This window comes from Octopus bimaculoides, chromosome 26, assembly GCF_046866305.1.
Source record: "Octopus bimaculoides isolate indiv1 chromosome 26, ASM4686630v1, whole genome shotgun sequence".
NCBI classification, from domain to species: Eukaryota; Metazoa; Mollusca; class Cephalopoda; order Octopoda; family Octopodidae; genus Octopus; species Octopus bimaculoides.
This window is the reverse complement of record NC_142953.1, coordinates 27,928,814-27,943,782: the sequence shown is the minus strand read 5'-3', so window position 1 is coordinate 27,943,782 and position 14,969 is coordinate 27,928,814. Positions and strand designations below refer to the sequence as shown.

Sequence of the window (14,969 nt, the reverse complement as noted above, 5' to 3'; positions counted from 1 at the left end):
ATATATATATATAAATATATATATATATACGATGGGCTTCTTTCAGTTTCCGTCTACCAAATCCACTCACAGGGCTTTGGTCGGCCCGAGGTTATAGTAGAAGACACTTGCCCAAGGTACCACGCAGTGGGACTGAACGCGGAACCATGTGGTTAGTAAACAAGCTACTTACCACACTTATATACTTATATATGCACACATATTCTTTTTAGTCTTTTACACGTTTCAGCACGAGCTGTCGCCATACATACATACATACATACAAAAATACCCTGTTGTTGAGGTTGAAATTCCAATGAAGGAGCTTTGGATCTAGGTTAGAAACCGGTTCTTTCTCTATTGGCAAGAAATCTTGAAATAAAATTGAATAATGGCATACATACATATATTCCTTCTCACATGCATGTTGCCGATGTGCATGTGTGTGTTACGAATGTGCCGATGTGCGTGTGTGCGAGCACACACGCACATTCGTCAATTTCTTGAAAATGGGGTCATAACCCCGAAATATTGAATACAAGGTAAGTCTACATTAATCCACATATTTGTTTTCTTGTGATTTGCTTTGCATTTACTTCGCACTGTTTTGGCCTTGTGTGTCCGTTTGTTCCCCGCCACCGCTTGCCAAAGGGTGTTGGCGTGTTTACGTCCCCGTAACTTAGAGGTTCTGCAAAACAGACCGATAAAATACGTACTATGCTTTAAAAAAAATATTTAAGGTACTGGGGTCAATTCGTTTAACTAAACACTCTTCAAGGCGATGCCCCAGCATGGCCGCGGTCTAATGACGGAAACATTTCAGAGATACGCATATAGCAGTGTTCCTTCCCCGACCACTTGACCAGCGGTGCTGTCATGGTGGTATGTTTATATCCTTGTAACTTTGCGGTTCGGCAAAAGACAACTGATAGAATAAGTAGCAGACTTTAAAATAAAAACAGCAGAAAATAAAACCTAAGTAATGGGGTTGACTTTTTTCGCCTAAACCAGTGGTTCTCAACCGGGTTCCATATATGATTGTTAAGGGTCCACGCAACGAAATAATTATTAAACATCAAATGGCGTTAGGGATCAACCAGAATAAAATAGTAATCGAAGGGGTCCATAGGTAAAATTTAAAAAAATGTAGAGAACCGCTATTCTACCCCTTAGTCCAGTGGCTCTCAATCGGGGTCCATATGGCCCCTGTAGGTCCATATAAAAAATACGGAGGGTGGGGGGGGGGGTTCAAAAATCAAAATAATAAATTAGGGATCCACACTAAAAGTCTGATGACCTCTGAGAAAAGTTTGCTTTTGATGTCTGTATTGGTATTTATTGCAAGAAATTGCTAGGTTTCTCTCTCTCTCACATTTTACATATTTTAATCTACACAAGTTAAAGTGTGGAAAACAAAATAAGAAAACATCGAATGGCTATAGAGGTCCACAAGAATAAAATAGCAATGAAAGGGGTCCACAGATTAAAAAAAAAAAAAACCGGTTGAGAACCTCCTGATCTAAACACTTCAGAACTTTTATTCAGCTTTTATTCAATGACAGTAACAGTAAGACAAGAAGTATGCAGAAGATAAGACAAGCATGAGTCAGTATAATTAAAACAAAGTGCAAGATGGAAATAATGACATTTGAAAAGAGGTGGTGGTAGTGGTGGTGGCGACGGTAGTGGTGGTTATTGTGGTTAGAAATATAGAAGTGAAAGTGAAACTAACTGGATACCTGGAACACCAATACTGGAACGAGTGTATTCTTGTAAGAAAGGTTTGAATAGTTATAGGAAGAGAGAGAGAGAGAGAACAGATAAGATAAAAGGAGGGAGAGAGAGAAAGACAGAGAGACAGAGAAAGAGAAAGAAAAGGAAAAGGAGAAATATACATATGACGGAGAAAGGCAGTGATATATAGAAAAAGGTTAAAGTGTGAGTAAAGCGTGTATATAAAGCAACTTCTTGCTTATTTCACATTAGTTAAACGTAATTCGCCGAAGAAACAGGAGCAACGATGGACGTGCTCGGCTTCAGAGATCATTCCACGACTTTGGCACTTGTGGCTGGGCTTATTTTATCAATTTACCTGTGAGTATTGTATTTATTTCTAACCAGCAAACACAATGTACGCAATACGCGCACGTGCACATAACAGCAAACACAGGCAGACAGAAACACAAACATACCTTGGTGCTTTTACAGATATCAGTCACCAGATTGCAACCCTACTACGGTACAGCCTTGAGGGGATTGGCAAAATTTTACCAAGGGATAAGTCGAGCAAATCAACCCCAATGCTTATTGTTTTAAGCCTGATATTCGTTTTGTTGAACCGCTATGTTACGGGGGACCTAAATAAACCAGCGACGGGTGTCAATTGGTGACGGAGGACAAGCACATACACACTCACACACACACATATATATATATATATATATATATATATATATATATATATATATATATATATATATATATATATATATATATATATATATATTAATATATATATATATTTTTTCTACTCTAGGCACAAGGCCCGAAATTTTGGGGGAAAAGGCCAATCGATTAGATCGACCCCAGTACGCGACTAGTACTTAATTTATCGACCCCGTATTCTTTCTGTTGAAGAGCGTAGCTCGAAACGTTAAAGACTTTCCGTATTCCCGAGCGTCATACTAATACATCCTTTTGTTGTTTACACCACCTGTCCTCGTCTGTTGATTTTCGTACATTCTCCCTCATAATGATCGGCCATTATTATGATTGACCGTTGACTGAACACTATTCAATTTTTTTTCTCCGTGTTTTTCTCCTTGTCTCCGTATTCTTTCTGTTGAAGAGCGTAGCTCGAAACGTCAAAGACTTTCCGTATTCCCGAGCGTCATACTAATATATACTTTTGTTATTTACACCACCTGTCCTCGTCTGTTGTTATTATTTGTATATTCTCCCATATATATATATATATATATATATATATATATATATATATATATATATATATATATATATATATATATATATATATATATATATATATATATATATATATTAATATATATACATGTAATATATATTAATATACATATATACATGTATTAATATGCATATATAAACAAGGCGGCGAGTTGGCAAAAACGTTAGCACGCCGGGCGAAATGCTTAGCGGTATTTCGTCTGCCGCTACGTTCTGAGTTCAAATTCTGCCGAGGTCAACTCTGCCTTTCATCCTTTCGGGGTCAATAAATTAAGTACCAGTTGCGTACTGGGGTCGATCTAATCGATTGGCCTCTTCCCCAAAACAGACCGATAGAATAAGTACTAGGCTTACAAAGAATAAGCCCTAGGGTCGATTTGCTCGACTAAAGGCGGTGTTCCAACATGGCCGCAGTCAAATGACTGAAACAAGTAAAAGAGTAAAAGAGAGTGGTACTACTCAAGCAGAGCGGACCCGAACGCGCAGTCGGGTTATATTAGCAACGACACGGCCATTCAATGGTACGAATACTGCCGAGAAATATGTTCAGCCATGTTACTGAAAGATAAGAAAAAATTAGGTGGACTGAACCACGTTGTACAAGTGGATGAAAGCCTGCTTTTCAAGAGGAAATATGAGGTTGGCAGAATGGTTGAAAAGTTTTGTGTGATAGGCTTTTACGATGTCACTCAGAAAAAGGGCTACCTGCAACATTATAACTGATAGAAAGGCTGAAACGTTAGAAGCTGCAATCATTGAAAATGTGGAGCCAGGAACTACGATTTTCACGGATATGTGGCCCATTCTGGTCACGGATAAAACGTAGACTGAAATATAAAAGTGGATCATGTGGTAACATGAAATGGTCACATATTGATGAGTCAATGTACCGTGATTATTACGATATGAAGTGTGGGAATTCGTGGGAGAACGGTAAAGGTTACAGTTTTTTTTTCTTTTTGCGTTTAGCTGTTATTTCTAGCATATCAAGTTTGCCTCAGTGTCTAATCCCAATGTGCACATTTTTTAAAATTTATTTACGTTGTTTAGAAAATAAAAATTATTTTGTTCACAAAATTTAATTAAAAGAAAAAAAATGTATGAAGTTAACAAAAACAGATAGTGTTATTTTTATTCCTTCTACCTATCTACGTTGTTTAGAAAAGAAAAAAGTAATTTTTAAAAAATTATTTACTTTGTTTAAAAGAAATTATTTACTAATTTGCATACGCGCGCACGCGCACACATGTATTCATTTGCGCGCGCGCGTACTTTTCGTTGGATCGACCACTCACGACTAGCTAGCGCGGACGCGCGACACCGCGACTGCGCGTTCGGGTCCGCTCTGCTTGAGTAGTACCAAGAGAGTAAGAAAAAAGGGTACATTTCTGTGTTAACACCGGCGCGATTTTCACTAAGAAAAAAAAAAAAACTCGGGTTTTTTGCGTGGAATCAAGAACCCTGATCTTCCTAATATGCTGCAAATTCCTTACTTTGGTTCGGAAAAGGGGGCGAGGGGGACACTCCCATCCCGGAATCATTGGAAATTTTTTTTTATTTTTTCGTTGAATGAATTCATGTGACCTCCTAATATGCTACAAAACCCTTTGGGGGGGGGGGTCCGAAAAACGGGGTGGGGTGAGGTGGAAGCCTCGAAAATTTCACCCCACCCTCTTTGATCTTTTCACCCGAACGAAAAAAAAGGGAAGGATCGCCCTACTTTTTCCCCGCACCAAAATAAGGGATTTGCGGGGTACTTGATTCCACGCCAAAAAATCCGATTTTTTTTTTCCTTAGTGAAAATCGTGCGGGTAAAAGATCAATGGGGGTGAGGGGTGAAATTTCCGATGCTTCCATCTCACCCTCCACCCCCGTTTTTCGGACCCCAAAAAGGGTTTTGTAGCATATTAGGTCACAGAAATTCATTCAACGGAAAAAAAAATCCAATGATTCCAGGAGAGGGTGGCGCACCCCGCTCGCCCTAACTTTTTTTCTGAACCAAAATAAGGGATTTGCAGTATATTAGGAGGTCAGGGTACTTGATTCCACGCAAAATAATTTGAGGGTTTTTTTTTCTTTTTCTTAATGAAAATCGTGCGGGTGTTAATACAGAAATTTAGCAAAATAAGATATGCTTGAGTGCAACATTTGACAGTTTAACTCTCTCCGAGTGACAATTTGTGATGTTCCGCTTTCCATGTGTTACCATTCATTCATTCATTCATTCGCTCATTCATTCGTTCATTCATTCGTTCATTCATTCATCCATACAGACATACAAACGTAAACTTTCCAAAAGTTTATCATTCAAGTTTAAATGAGCATGTCTAGAGAAGTAACTAATAGGCATTACTATACGTTCATACATACAAAAATACCCTGTTGATGTTGAAATTCTAATGAAGGAGCCTTGAATCTAGGTTAGAAACTGACTCTTCCTCTACTGGCAAGAAATCTTGGTCAATATACAGGACTTAAACTGTATAGTTACCCAAAACTTGAAATGAAACTGAATAATGACATGTGTGTATGCATACACACCTACATACATACATACACACACACAGCATTCTTGGAACGGAGTATCCTAATATGGTCGTAACATAAAATTAACGTGAATAAAATTACATATTCGTAGAAACACAGGACAGAGACTGATAGCGAGAGAGAGAGAGAGAGAGAGATGGGGGAAAGAGAGATTGATAAATAGGGATAAAGTGAGGAAGAATTGAAGAAATATCGTCACAGTATTGTTTAATATAAAGAGAGTGACGGCAGTTGTGATAAAGGCAATACACACACACACAAACAAATACACACACACACACGACGGGCTTCTTTCAGCTTCCGTCTACAAAATCCACTTACAAAACTTTGGTCGGCCTGAGGCTAATGTAGAAGACACTTGCCTAAGTTGCATATATATATATATATATATATATATATATATATATATATATATATATATATATATATATATATATATATATAATATACTACATAACTTTGTAAATATAAACTTTTTGTGTATGAATTAACAAACACATTAGCTGTTGAGTTCTAGTTTATAAGATTTATAATTTCCATAAAACATTCGACACGGTTTTGAGTCGCCCTGTTTGTTTCTGTGATATTTATCTCATTTGTTTCCACTCTCTTGTTATAAAAACGTGTCTACTTATTTGTTGTTTGTCTGCTGTATTTGAAATCTGCAGGAAACGGAATGGGGGTGAGTGAGAGGTGTTCAATGCAAGTGAACGATAATGAGATGTCTTGCTCTGAAATCGATTGATTTTTCCTTGAAAGTGAAACTAAATTTTTGTCGTAAATTATATTTTCTCTGTTTTATACACGCACACACTCACACACAAAAATATTCTTTTTTACGCTAGGCGCACAAGGCCCGAAATGTTTAGGGAGAGGGGGCAGTCGATTACATCGACACCAGTACGCAACTGGTACTTAATTGATAGACCCTGAAAGGATGAAAGGCAAAGTCAACCTTATTGAGTGAGAGAGCAGTGCATGCCACCAAAGTGACACTGGGGTAAAATATACGAAGCCCATTATACCCATCATGGCTACCCGTCTGATAAGGGTACACCAGGCACATGCATCACAGTCATGTGCGCGACATGGTGATCTCATATCAAGATAAACAGCGCATGACCTTGCAGGTGGGGCCCAGTTAGAATTTTCTTCAGGCCAAGTAGCCCAGCCTGCTCAAAAGGTCCCTGAATAAGGTTTGTTTAAGGATGTTGAGCAAAACACCCATGTTTCCAAAGGTGAATTATTCAAACCCCAAAGAATTCCTCTCAACACATGGCTATGATGTTCCCCCACTACTTCTGCTCGTGATCAGAGATGCACATATCGTCAGCCACCAAGGGACATGCTTAACCAGTTAAGGTCAATCAACTGACAAGCAAATCTGTGGTATTGAGCAGAATATTTACTGTAGCCCATCTTTTGTATCAAGACAAAACAATGTACCATGAGAGCCACTGCCTAGTAAGGCATCAGCCACATCTGATATACATTTAACTATTTTTAAAACCTGAGACAAATACACACTATGTAATATAGAGAGAAAGACTGAAGTAGGTTGAATGGATAGAGTTTCAAATGTTAACTGATTTTACAAAGCTGCGAAAATGAACATTTTAGTCTGTGGTTGCATCTTATAACTTTTTCAGTGTACCTGTTCACCAGTTTAGCTTCACTCCTTAAAATGCATAGGACTTCCTTGGAACAGAGGTTGCAAGATCTGAGAATTTATTATACAGATAAGCACTTTATAGTATTCATCATGTGATGTTGTATTGAACTCAATTTTCCTTAATTCCACAGACTAGGCATGTGAATGATGTGCAATGCCTCTTATTAATGATTTTAAATGAAGCAATATGGCTTCAATATCAATTACATATATATATATATATATATACATACATATATATATATATATATATATATATATATATATATATATATATATATATATATATATTACCAGAGTGGTTGGTATTAAGAAGAGCATCCAGCCTTAAAAACCCTACCAAAACAGACACAGTAGCTTCTGTCAAACTATCTGACCCATGCCAGCATGGAAGGTGGGCATTAAATGATGATGATGATGTATATAACGAGGTCAGGCCAAGGAATGGTATTCTGAATACATTTAATACATGATTCAAATAATTTAGCATCGGATAAAAGGGAATTTCATGTCTTGTGCAAAATGCACCATTATCTGAGATATCAAATGCATTCAAAATATGTACACTCGGTTTCAATTCGTTATTATATATTATACAACTCAATGCCTGTCCTAACTCCTCTAGGAGATTGATAAAATAAGTACCGTTAAATGCTGGGGTCGATGTAATTGACTTACCCAACCCCCAAAATTGCTGGCCTTATGCCAAAGTTTGAGACCAATATTAAATATATGTGCGTATATGCTGCATATTTTGTAACGTTGTGTGAGGCGTGTTTCATACTGTATATTCGAGCACTTGTGGCTAATGATAAAAACCACAACATTGTTATTATTATTGGATGTATTTATCTTCTATATATTAGATTTGGAAGAAGAAGCTTTTCATATTTCAAAGATCTTGGCATTCCTGGACCAGAACCTACTTCTCATTTGGGAAATTTGAGAGAATTACAGAAAAAGGTAAATCTGCGGTAAATTCATTTTTCTACATAGATGTGTTTAAATCTGTTTTGTGTTTAGTCTTAAATTTAATTTATATTATTCAGTCCCACCACACTGCAACCTAGGCTAGTGTTTCCTACTACAGCTCAGATCTAACCAATGACTTGTGAGTTCATTTGGTAGACTAAAGTTGTGTGGAATCTCGTCATATATATATATATATATATATATATATCATCATCATCATCATTTAACGTCCGCTTTCCATGCTAGCATGGGTTGGACGATTTGACTGAGGACTGGCGAACCAGATGGCTACACCAGGCTCCAATCTGATTTGGCAGAGTTTCTACAGCTGGATGCCCTTCCTAATGCCAACCACTCTGAGAGTGTAGTGGATGCTTTTACGTGCCACCAGCACTAGGGCCAGTCACATGGTACTGGCAACGGCCACGCTCAAAATGGTGTATTTTATGTGCCACCTGCCCTGGAGCCAGTCCAATGGCACTGGCAATGAACACGCTCGACAGTGCTGTTAGTGCTCCACTGGCACAGGTGCCAGTCATCGAGTATGGTTAATTACTTCCCATTTCTTCATGCTATAGCTAATTAACTCTTTTATATACACAAACATTCACTTCTGATTATATTGGAATTTGTCATGGAAAAATTGGGGAAAGGTAGATATTTTAGGCACCTCAACTTTTCCTGATATGTTTGCTTTCCAGCCACATGGTTCTGGGTTCAATCCCATTGCATGGTACTTGAGCAAGTATCTCCTACTATAGCCACCACTGCTTGACGACCGTTGTTGGTTTGTCTATGTCCCCATACTTAAGCAATTTGGCAAAAGTGAATGATGGACTAAGTGCCAGGTTTTAATAAAATAAAGACCGGGGCGGATTTGTTCAACTAAAAGTCAATCAGTGCTCCCACATGGCCACAGTCCAATGACTGAAACAAGTAAAACATAACACATACTAGCATAATTTCAAAAAATAAAGTCAGAGATGAACTGGTTGGTATGACTATTGTTGATATGTTTATAGGCCTTAGAACATCCAAATAATCCCTGCTCTTTCTAGCATATGCAGCGACTGCATGCAGGAAGGGGTAAACTTTGGATTTATTGAAAAGTGTGAGCTTAAGTCTGTGAAAGAAATAATGAAAGAAACATGTATTCAATAATTAGTATTAGCATTGCACATACCTTTTCACTAAGAATTCCTGGGCAATATGAGGTTAAAAAAAAAAAACGACAGAAGTTAAATGTAAAAGTGTTATCTTTATTTTGTTTTTGGATTTGGTTTGCAAGATTCTTTATGTGAATGTGTGTGCTGAAGCATATTCTGTTGTGTTTGGAGAGAGTCATTTTCTTTTTGTACCTTATAAGGTTGCAAGACGCAACGAAAATTTTAGAAAAATAAAAATAAGAAATAAGTGGAAATTTTACCGGTGAGTGTGTTAAATTATAAGGCACAAAAAGAAAATGACTCTCCCCAGGCACAACAGAATGTTATTTTTATATTTCATTTATACAAAATGGAACTTGAAATTTTGGAAAAAATATGAGTCAATAAAAGCATTTGTGTTCTGGGTAACAGTAAGTAAAAAATGACAGTAGGAAAGTAAAAGTGTTATTTTTACAGTAGAAAGTAAAAGTGTTATTTTTACATCTGAAAGTGAAAGTTTTCTATGAAATGAAACTCAAAAGTTTGGAAAATTTATGAGTCAATAAATTATGTTCGTGTACATGGCTAAGTTTGAAAGTGTTATTTTTATATCTGAAAGTGATTTGTTCTAGAAAATGAGACTAAAAAGTTTGGAATGTGTTATTTTAATATCTGAAAGTGAAAGTTTTCTATGAAATGAAACTCAAAAGTTTGGAAAAAACATGAATCAATGTTTGTGTTCTGGACAAAGAAAAGTGAAAATACGACAGAAGTTGAGAGTAAAGTTATTTTTATAACTGAAAGTGATTTGTTCTACAAAATGAGACTAAAATGTCTGGAAAAAATAAAAGTTAATATGCATGTGCAAGATCAGCTATTTGAACAAGTAAATTTTCAAACTTTCTTTTAGGGTACCTCTTCTTATTTCTTTATTGCCCACAAGGGGCTAAACATAGAGGGGACAAACAAGGACAGACAAAGGTATTAAGTCGATTACATCGACCCCAGTGCGTAACGGGTACTTAATTTATCGACCCCGAAAGGATGAAAGACAAAGTCGACCTCGGCGGAATTTGAACTCAGAACTTCACGGCAGACGAAATATCGCTAAGCATTTCACCGGGCGTGCTAACGTTTCTTATTTCTTTATTGCCCACAAGGGGCTAAACATAGAGGGGACAAACAAGGACAGACAAAGGTATTAAGTCGATTACATCGACCCCAGTGCGTAAAGGGTACTTAATTTATCGACTCCAAAAGGATGAAAGACAAAGTCGACCTCAGCGGAATTTGAACTCAGAACTTCACGGCAGACGAAATATCGCTAAGCATTTCACCCGGCGTGCTAACGTTTCTTATTTCTTTATTGCCCACAAGGGGCTAAACATAGAGGGGACAAACAAGGACAGACAAAGGGATTAAGTCGATTACATCGACCCCAGTGCGTAACGGGTACTTAATTTATCGACTCCAAAAGGATGAAAGACAAAGTCGACCTCGGCGGAATTTGAACTCAGAACTTCACGGCAGACGAAATATCGCTAAGCATTTCGCCCGGCGTGCTAACGGTTCTGCCAGCTCACTGCCTTAGGGTACCTCTTCGGCCACACAAATTCAATCAAATATGTAGGAAACAAGTCTGAGGGGGTAGCATAAAGCTGGTGATATTTATGTTTGGCACGAGCCTACATTCTTTCTGCCTGATTTGTTTGGACACTTGTGGCATCATTCACAAATGATATGGAATGGTTTACAGTCAAGTCTAAGAATCCATGAATCTCTAGGTTCTGATATGCCATCCATTCATCAGTAAATATGATACTTCCTGGGAGGACATACTGGAGTATAATAGATTCCAAGGTTGCTGCTAACTGACTGTTTTCAGGGCATATCGTTAAGAAGCAGTTTTTGAGATTGTCTAATTCAGTACCTCCTAATACTCAGGTGACATTGTAATGTACTCCCTGTCTGTATTTCCTGTGCACGAATTTCAATTCATCTACTGTAACTACTATATTGGGACCACCAACCATAGCTGATTAGAATCTTTTGCAAATTTGTGTTCTATACACAGGAAGGAATTCATAGGATTATTCAAAAAAAGATTTTAAAAAATTATTTTATTTAGCTTTTATTTTTCTGCAAATCCCACGACCACCTGATACCTTCCTAGTTTCTTTGTCACTTTGACACGTATTGATGTTTTGCAATATTTTTTCTCAATAAACACATTTAGATGAATGATGATGCTTCAAGGGTGGCCCATTGCTGAGATTTAAGGAACAGTTTGGCCTGTCCGTATTTTAAATTGATTTTTTTAAAAATTCGAACAAGTGTGGAGAGGGACTGAAAGTTTTTTTTTTTTTTTTTTTTTTTCCATAAACGTATGACTTCCCGTGCGTAGAACACAGATACCCCAAATTTTCTAAAAATTTCAAAAACTAAAATAAGTCATATGGGATGCTTAAAGCAGAATTCCACCTTATGTTTCATGTCGCACTGCAATCACCTGTTTGCTTCACTTGTCCATTTTCAGCGTGGAGGCGTAATGGCCCAGTGGTTAGGGCAGCGGACTCGCGGTCGTAGGATCGTGGTTTCAATTCCTAGACTGGGCGTTGTGAGTGTTTATTGAGCGAAAACACCTAAAGCTCCATGCGGCTCCGGCAGGGGATGGTAGCGAACCCTGCTGTACTCTTCCACCACAACTTTCTCTCACTCTTACTTCCTGATGTGCCTGTAATTCAAAGGGTCAGCCTTGTGTCACGCTGAATATCCACGAGAACTACGTTAAGGGTACACGTGTCTGTGGAGTGCTCAGCCACTTGCACGTTAATTTCACGAGCAGGCTGTTCCGTTGATCGGATCAACTGGAACCCTCGTCGTCGTAAGCGACGGAGTGCCAACAACAACCATTTTCGGCGCTTCTTTAGAAACGCACCTCTCCAAGAAAATGACGCCTATTTTTTTTTTTATTTCTATTATGAAAATGGAAAATATATCCAAAATGAATGAAGCATGCAAAAAAATGATGCGTTTGTTTATGTTTCTGAACAAGGTCGTCGCTTTCCGTAAAAAAGGTTTTAGGGCACTGTCATGCTATTAGCTGTCAGAAGTGAAAGTGCTCACTGCTAGTGAAGTATCTGTCTGTCTGCCTGCATGCCTGTTGCTGGCCTGTCGATTCTTTGGCTACTGACAGCTAATACCATGACTGGCCGGAGCGAGCTATATGTCTGTCTGTCTCTCTATCTATCTATTACTCGAAAGTTCGCGCGTCCGCGCTAGCTAGTCGTGAGTGGTCGATCCTATTATTTTTAAACTTCAAACTTCATTTGTTTTCTATTTTGATAAATTCTCTCTGTTGAAAATTATATTTTTATATTTTAAATAATTTGCAATTTCAGGAAATATGTTTTTATATTAAATTTGTGAAACTCGAGTCGCCTTTATATATATATATTTATATTTATATATTTATATATTTGATCCTTTATATTGAACACTCAATATTTCATCTACATTCAATACTTTCTTTCATGGTGCCATCCATTTTTATGTTATTTTATTTTATATTGTATATTGTATATCATATTATATATTGTATATTCCATATTCTATACCCCACATTAGTTCTGCAGGAATATAAATAAAACATAAAAAACAGACAGTGTTGGAACTGTTTTAAGCAAAATAATATATATATATATATATATATATATCAGATGTTACTGTGAGATTGTTTAACTTATGACTTGTTTTGGTTTCGTTTCGTGTTCAGATGTTCATTTCGTTTCACTCTGTGTTTTTGTTTCGTTCCACGTTGTATTTTCTTCTTTTTCGTTTCGCTTCATGTTTTGTTTATCTCAGTCTCACTTGTTTTTGTTTGAGTGCATTGCGTAACCAGTAACTTGTGTGTATGATAATAAATATATCGGTATATTTTCAGATTAACACCCGCACGATTTTCATTAGGTTGTTAGGGTTAGGGTTTTAGGGTCAGGGTTAGTTTTAGGGTTAAAATTATGGTTAACCCTAACATCCTAGTGAAAATCGTGCGGGTGTTAATCTGAAAATTTACCAATATATCAGATGTACTTACTGTTTGATTTAGTCTGTTTTCATAGTGTGGGTATTTTACCATTTCATAAAGTAATTATATCCCTGCTCACCGTTAATGGGGCGGAGATGGCATTCGACAAGTGCGAGCTCCGTGAATCAGACTGGCTGTTCCTGCGCTTTCCCTATCGCCATCCTCCGGGCAACGCCTTTTCTAACTAGTCACCTGGGGCCGCGAGGCTCTTAAAGGAAAATATGTTCCACTCCTTAGATACTTAGATCCATGAAGTAATTAATTAATAACATATTATACTATATACGTCATGTTGTTGTTCTGTACTGTAAGTCGGTTTCTCTTTACGCACAAGGTTTTTCAGTCACGACTCCTAAGTGACAAAACCAACATAAAATATAACTGTGCAAAAAATATTTGTTGCGATATCAATTATTTGTTTATCTGAAGATGTCGTTTCCATTTTCTTAGTAAATTTTATCCTAGTTTTAATGATCTTATCTGATTCTCCCATACACTTTCCAGAGATACGTCTGGAAGCAGCCAGGTTTATATTCAGCCCGGGACTATTCTTGACAATTTCCTTCTAGTGTTAACGATGTTATCTGATTATTCGATACATTTTCGGAACTACGTTTCCAAACATCCACATTTATAATAATAATAATAATAATAATTGGCAAGATCATTATCAAGCCCGAAATACTTATCGCTTTTTCGTCTGTCTTTATATTCCGAGCGTGGAGGCGCAATGGCCCAGTGGTTAGGGCAGCGGACTCGCGGTCATAGGATCGTGGTTTCGATTCCGAGTGTTTATTGAGCGAAAGCACCTAAAGTTCCACGAGGCTCCGGCAGGGGATGGTGGCGAACCCTGCTGTACTTTTTCACCACAACTTTCTCTCACTCTTTCTTCCTGTTTCTGTTGTACCTGTAATTCAAAGGGCCAGCCTTGTCACATTGTGTCATGCTGAATATCCCCGAGAACTACGTTAAGGGTACACGTGTCTGTGGAGTGCTCAGCCACTTGCACGATAATTTCACGAGCAGGCTGTTCCGTTGATCGGATCAACCGGAACCCTCGACGTCGTAAGCGACGGAGTGCCAACTACAACAACAACAAATTCCGAGCTCAAATTCCGCCGTCGTCAATTTCACCATTCATCCTTTCGAGATCGATAAAATAAATACAAGTGATTGATACACTGGAGTCGATGTAATCGACAAGTCCCCTTCCTCCAAATTTCAGGCCTTTTGTAGATATTTTGATTTGGCTCAGGTTCGGTCTCATTCATGGTAGGGATTCTGTGGATATCGGGTTACTACTTGTAACCTCAGGTATCCACAAGTTTTCACTAGTCGGATCTTTTTTAAAACGGGGGCCACATTTTTCATTAACGAAACACTTTGAAACTTGGAACACTGGTACCTAGTCGGATCTTTTTTAAAACGGGAGCCACATTTTTCATTAACGAAACACTTTGAAACTTGGAACACTGGTAGAATGTGTCATATAAAACATCTTTTTCTCTTAGTCTTCTTTAAAAAAAAAGAAATCCCCAAGTTATTCCATGTTAAAGTTGTCGTATTTCTGTAATTTCAACCA

The 14,969-nt window shown here is 37.6% G+C and overlaps 1 protein-coding gene and 1 long non-coding RNA gene across 2 annotated transcripts in view; one reads left to right on the top strand and one right to left on the bottom strand.

The window, feature by feature from the left end:
- LOC149131006 (uncharacterized) overlaps positions 1 to 14,728 on the bottom strand; it is a 26,369-nt gene extending 11,641 nt beyond the window's left edge. The window contains exon 1 of the long non-coding RNA XR_016238549.1: positions 13,397 to 14,728. This is a non-coding gene — a long non-coding RNA (uncharacterized LOC149131006). The remainder of the gene's footprint in view (positions 1 to 13,396) is intronic.
- LOC106880585 (cytochrome P450 3A13) overlaps positions 1,704 to 14,969 on the top strand; it is a 35,147-nt gene continuing 21,881 nt past the window's right edge. The window contains exons 1-2 of the mRNA XM_089342905.1: positions 1,704 to 2,073; positions 8,050 to 8,146. Coding sequence (XP_089199031.1) covers positions 2,000 to 2,073; positions 8,050 to 8,146 — 171 coding nt within the window. The 5' untranslated portion in view covers positions 1,704 to 1,999. The remainder of the gene's footprint in view (positions 2,074 to 8,049; positions 8,147 to 14,969) is intronic.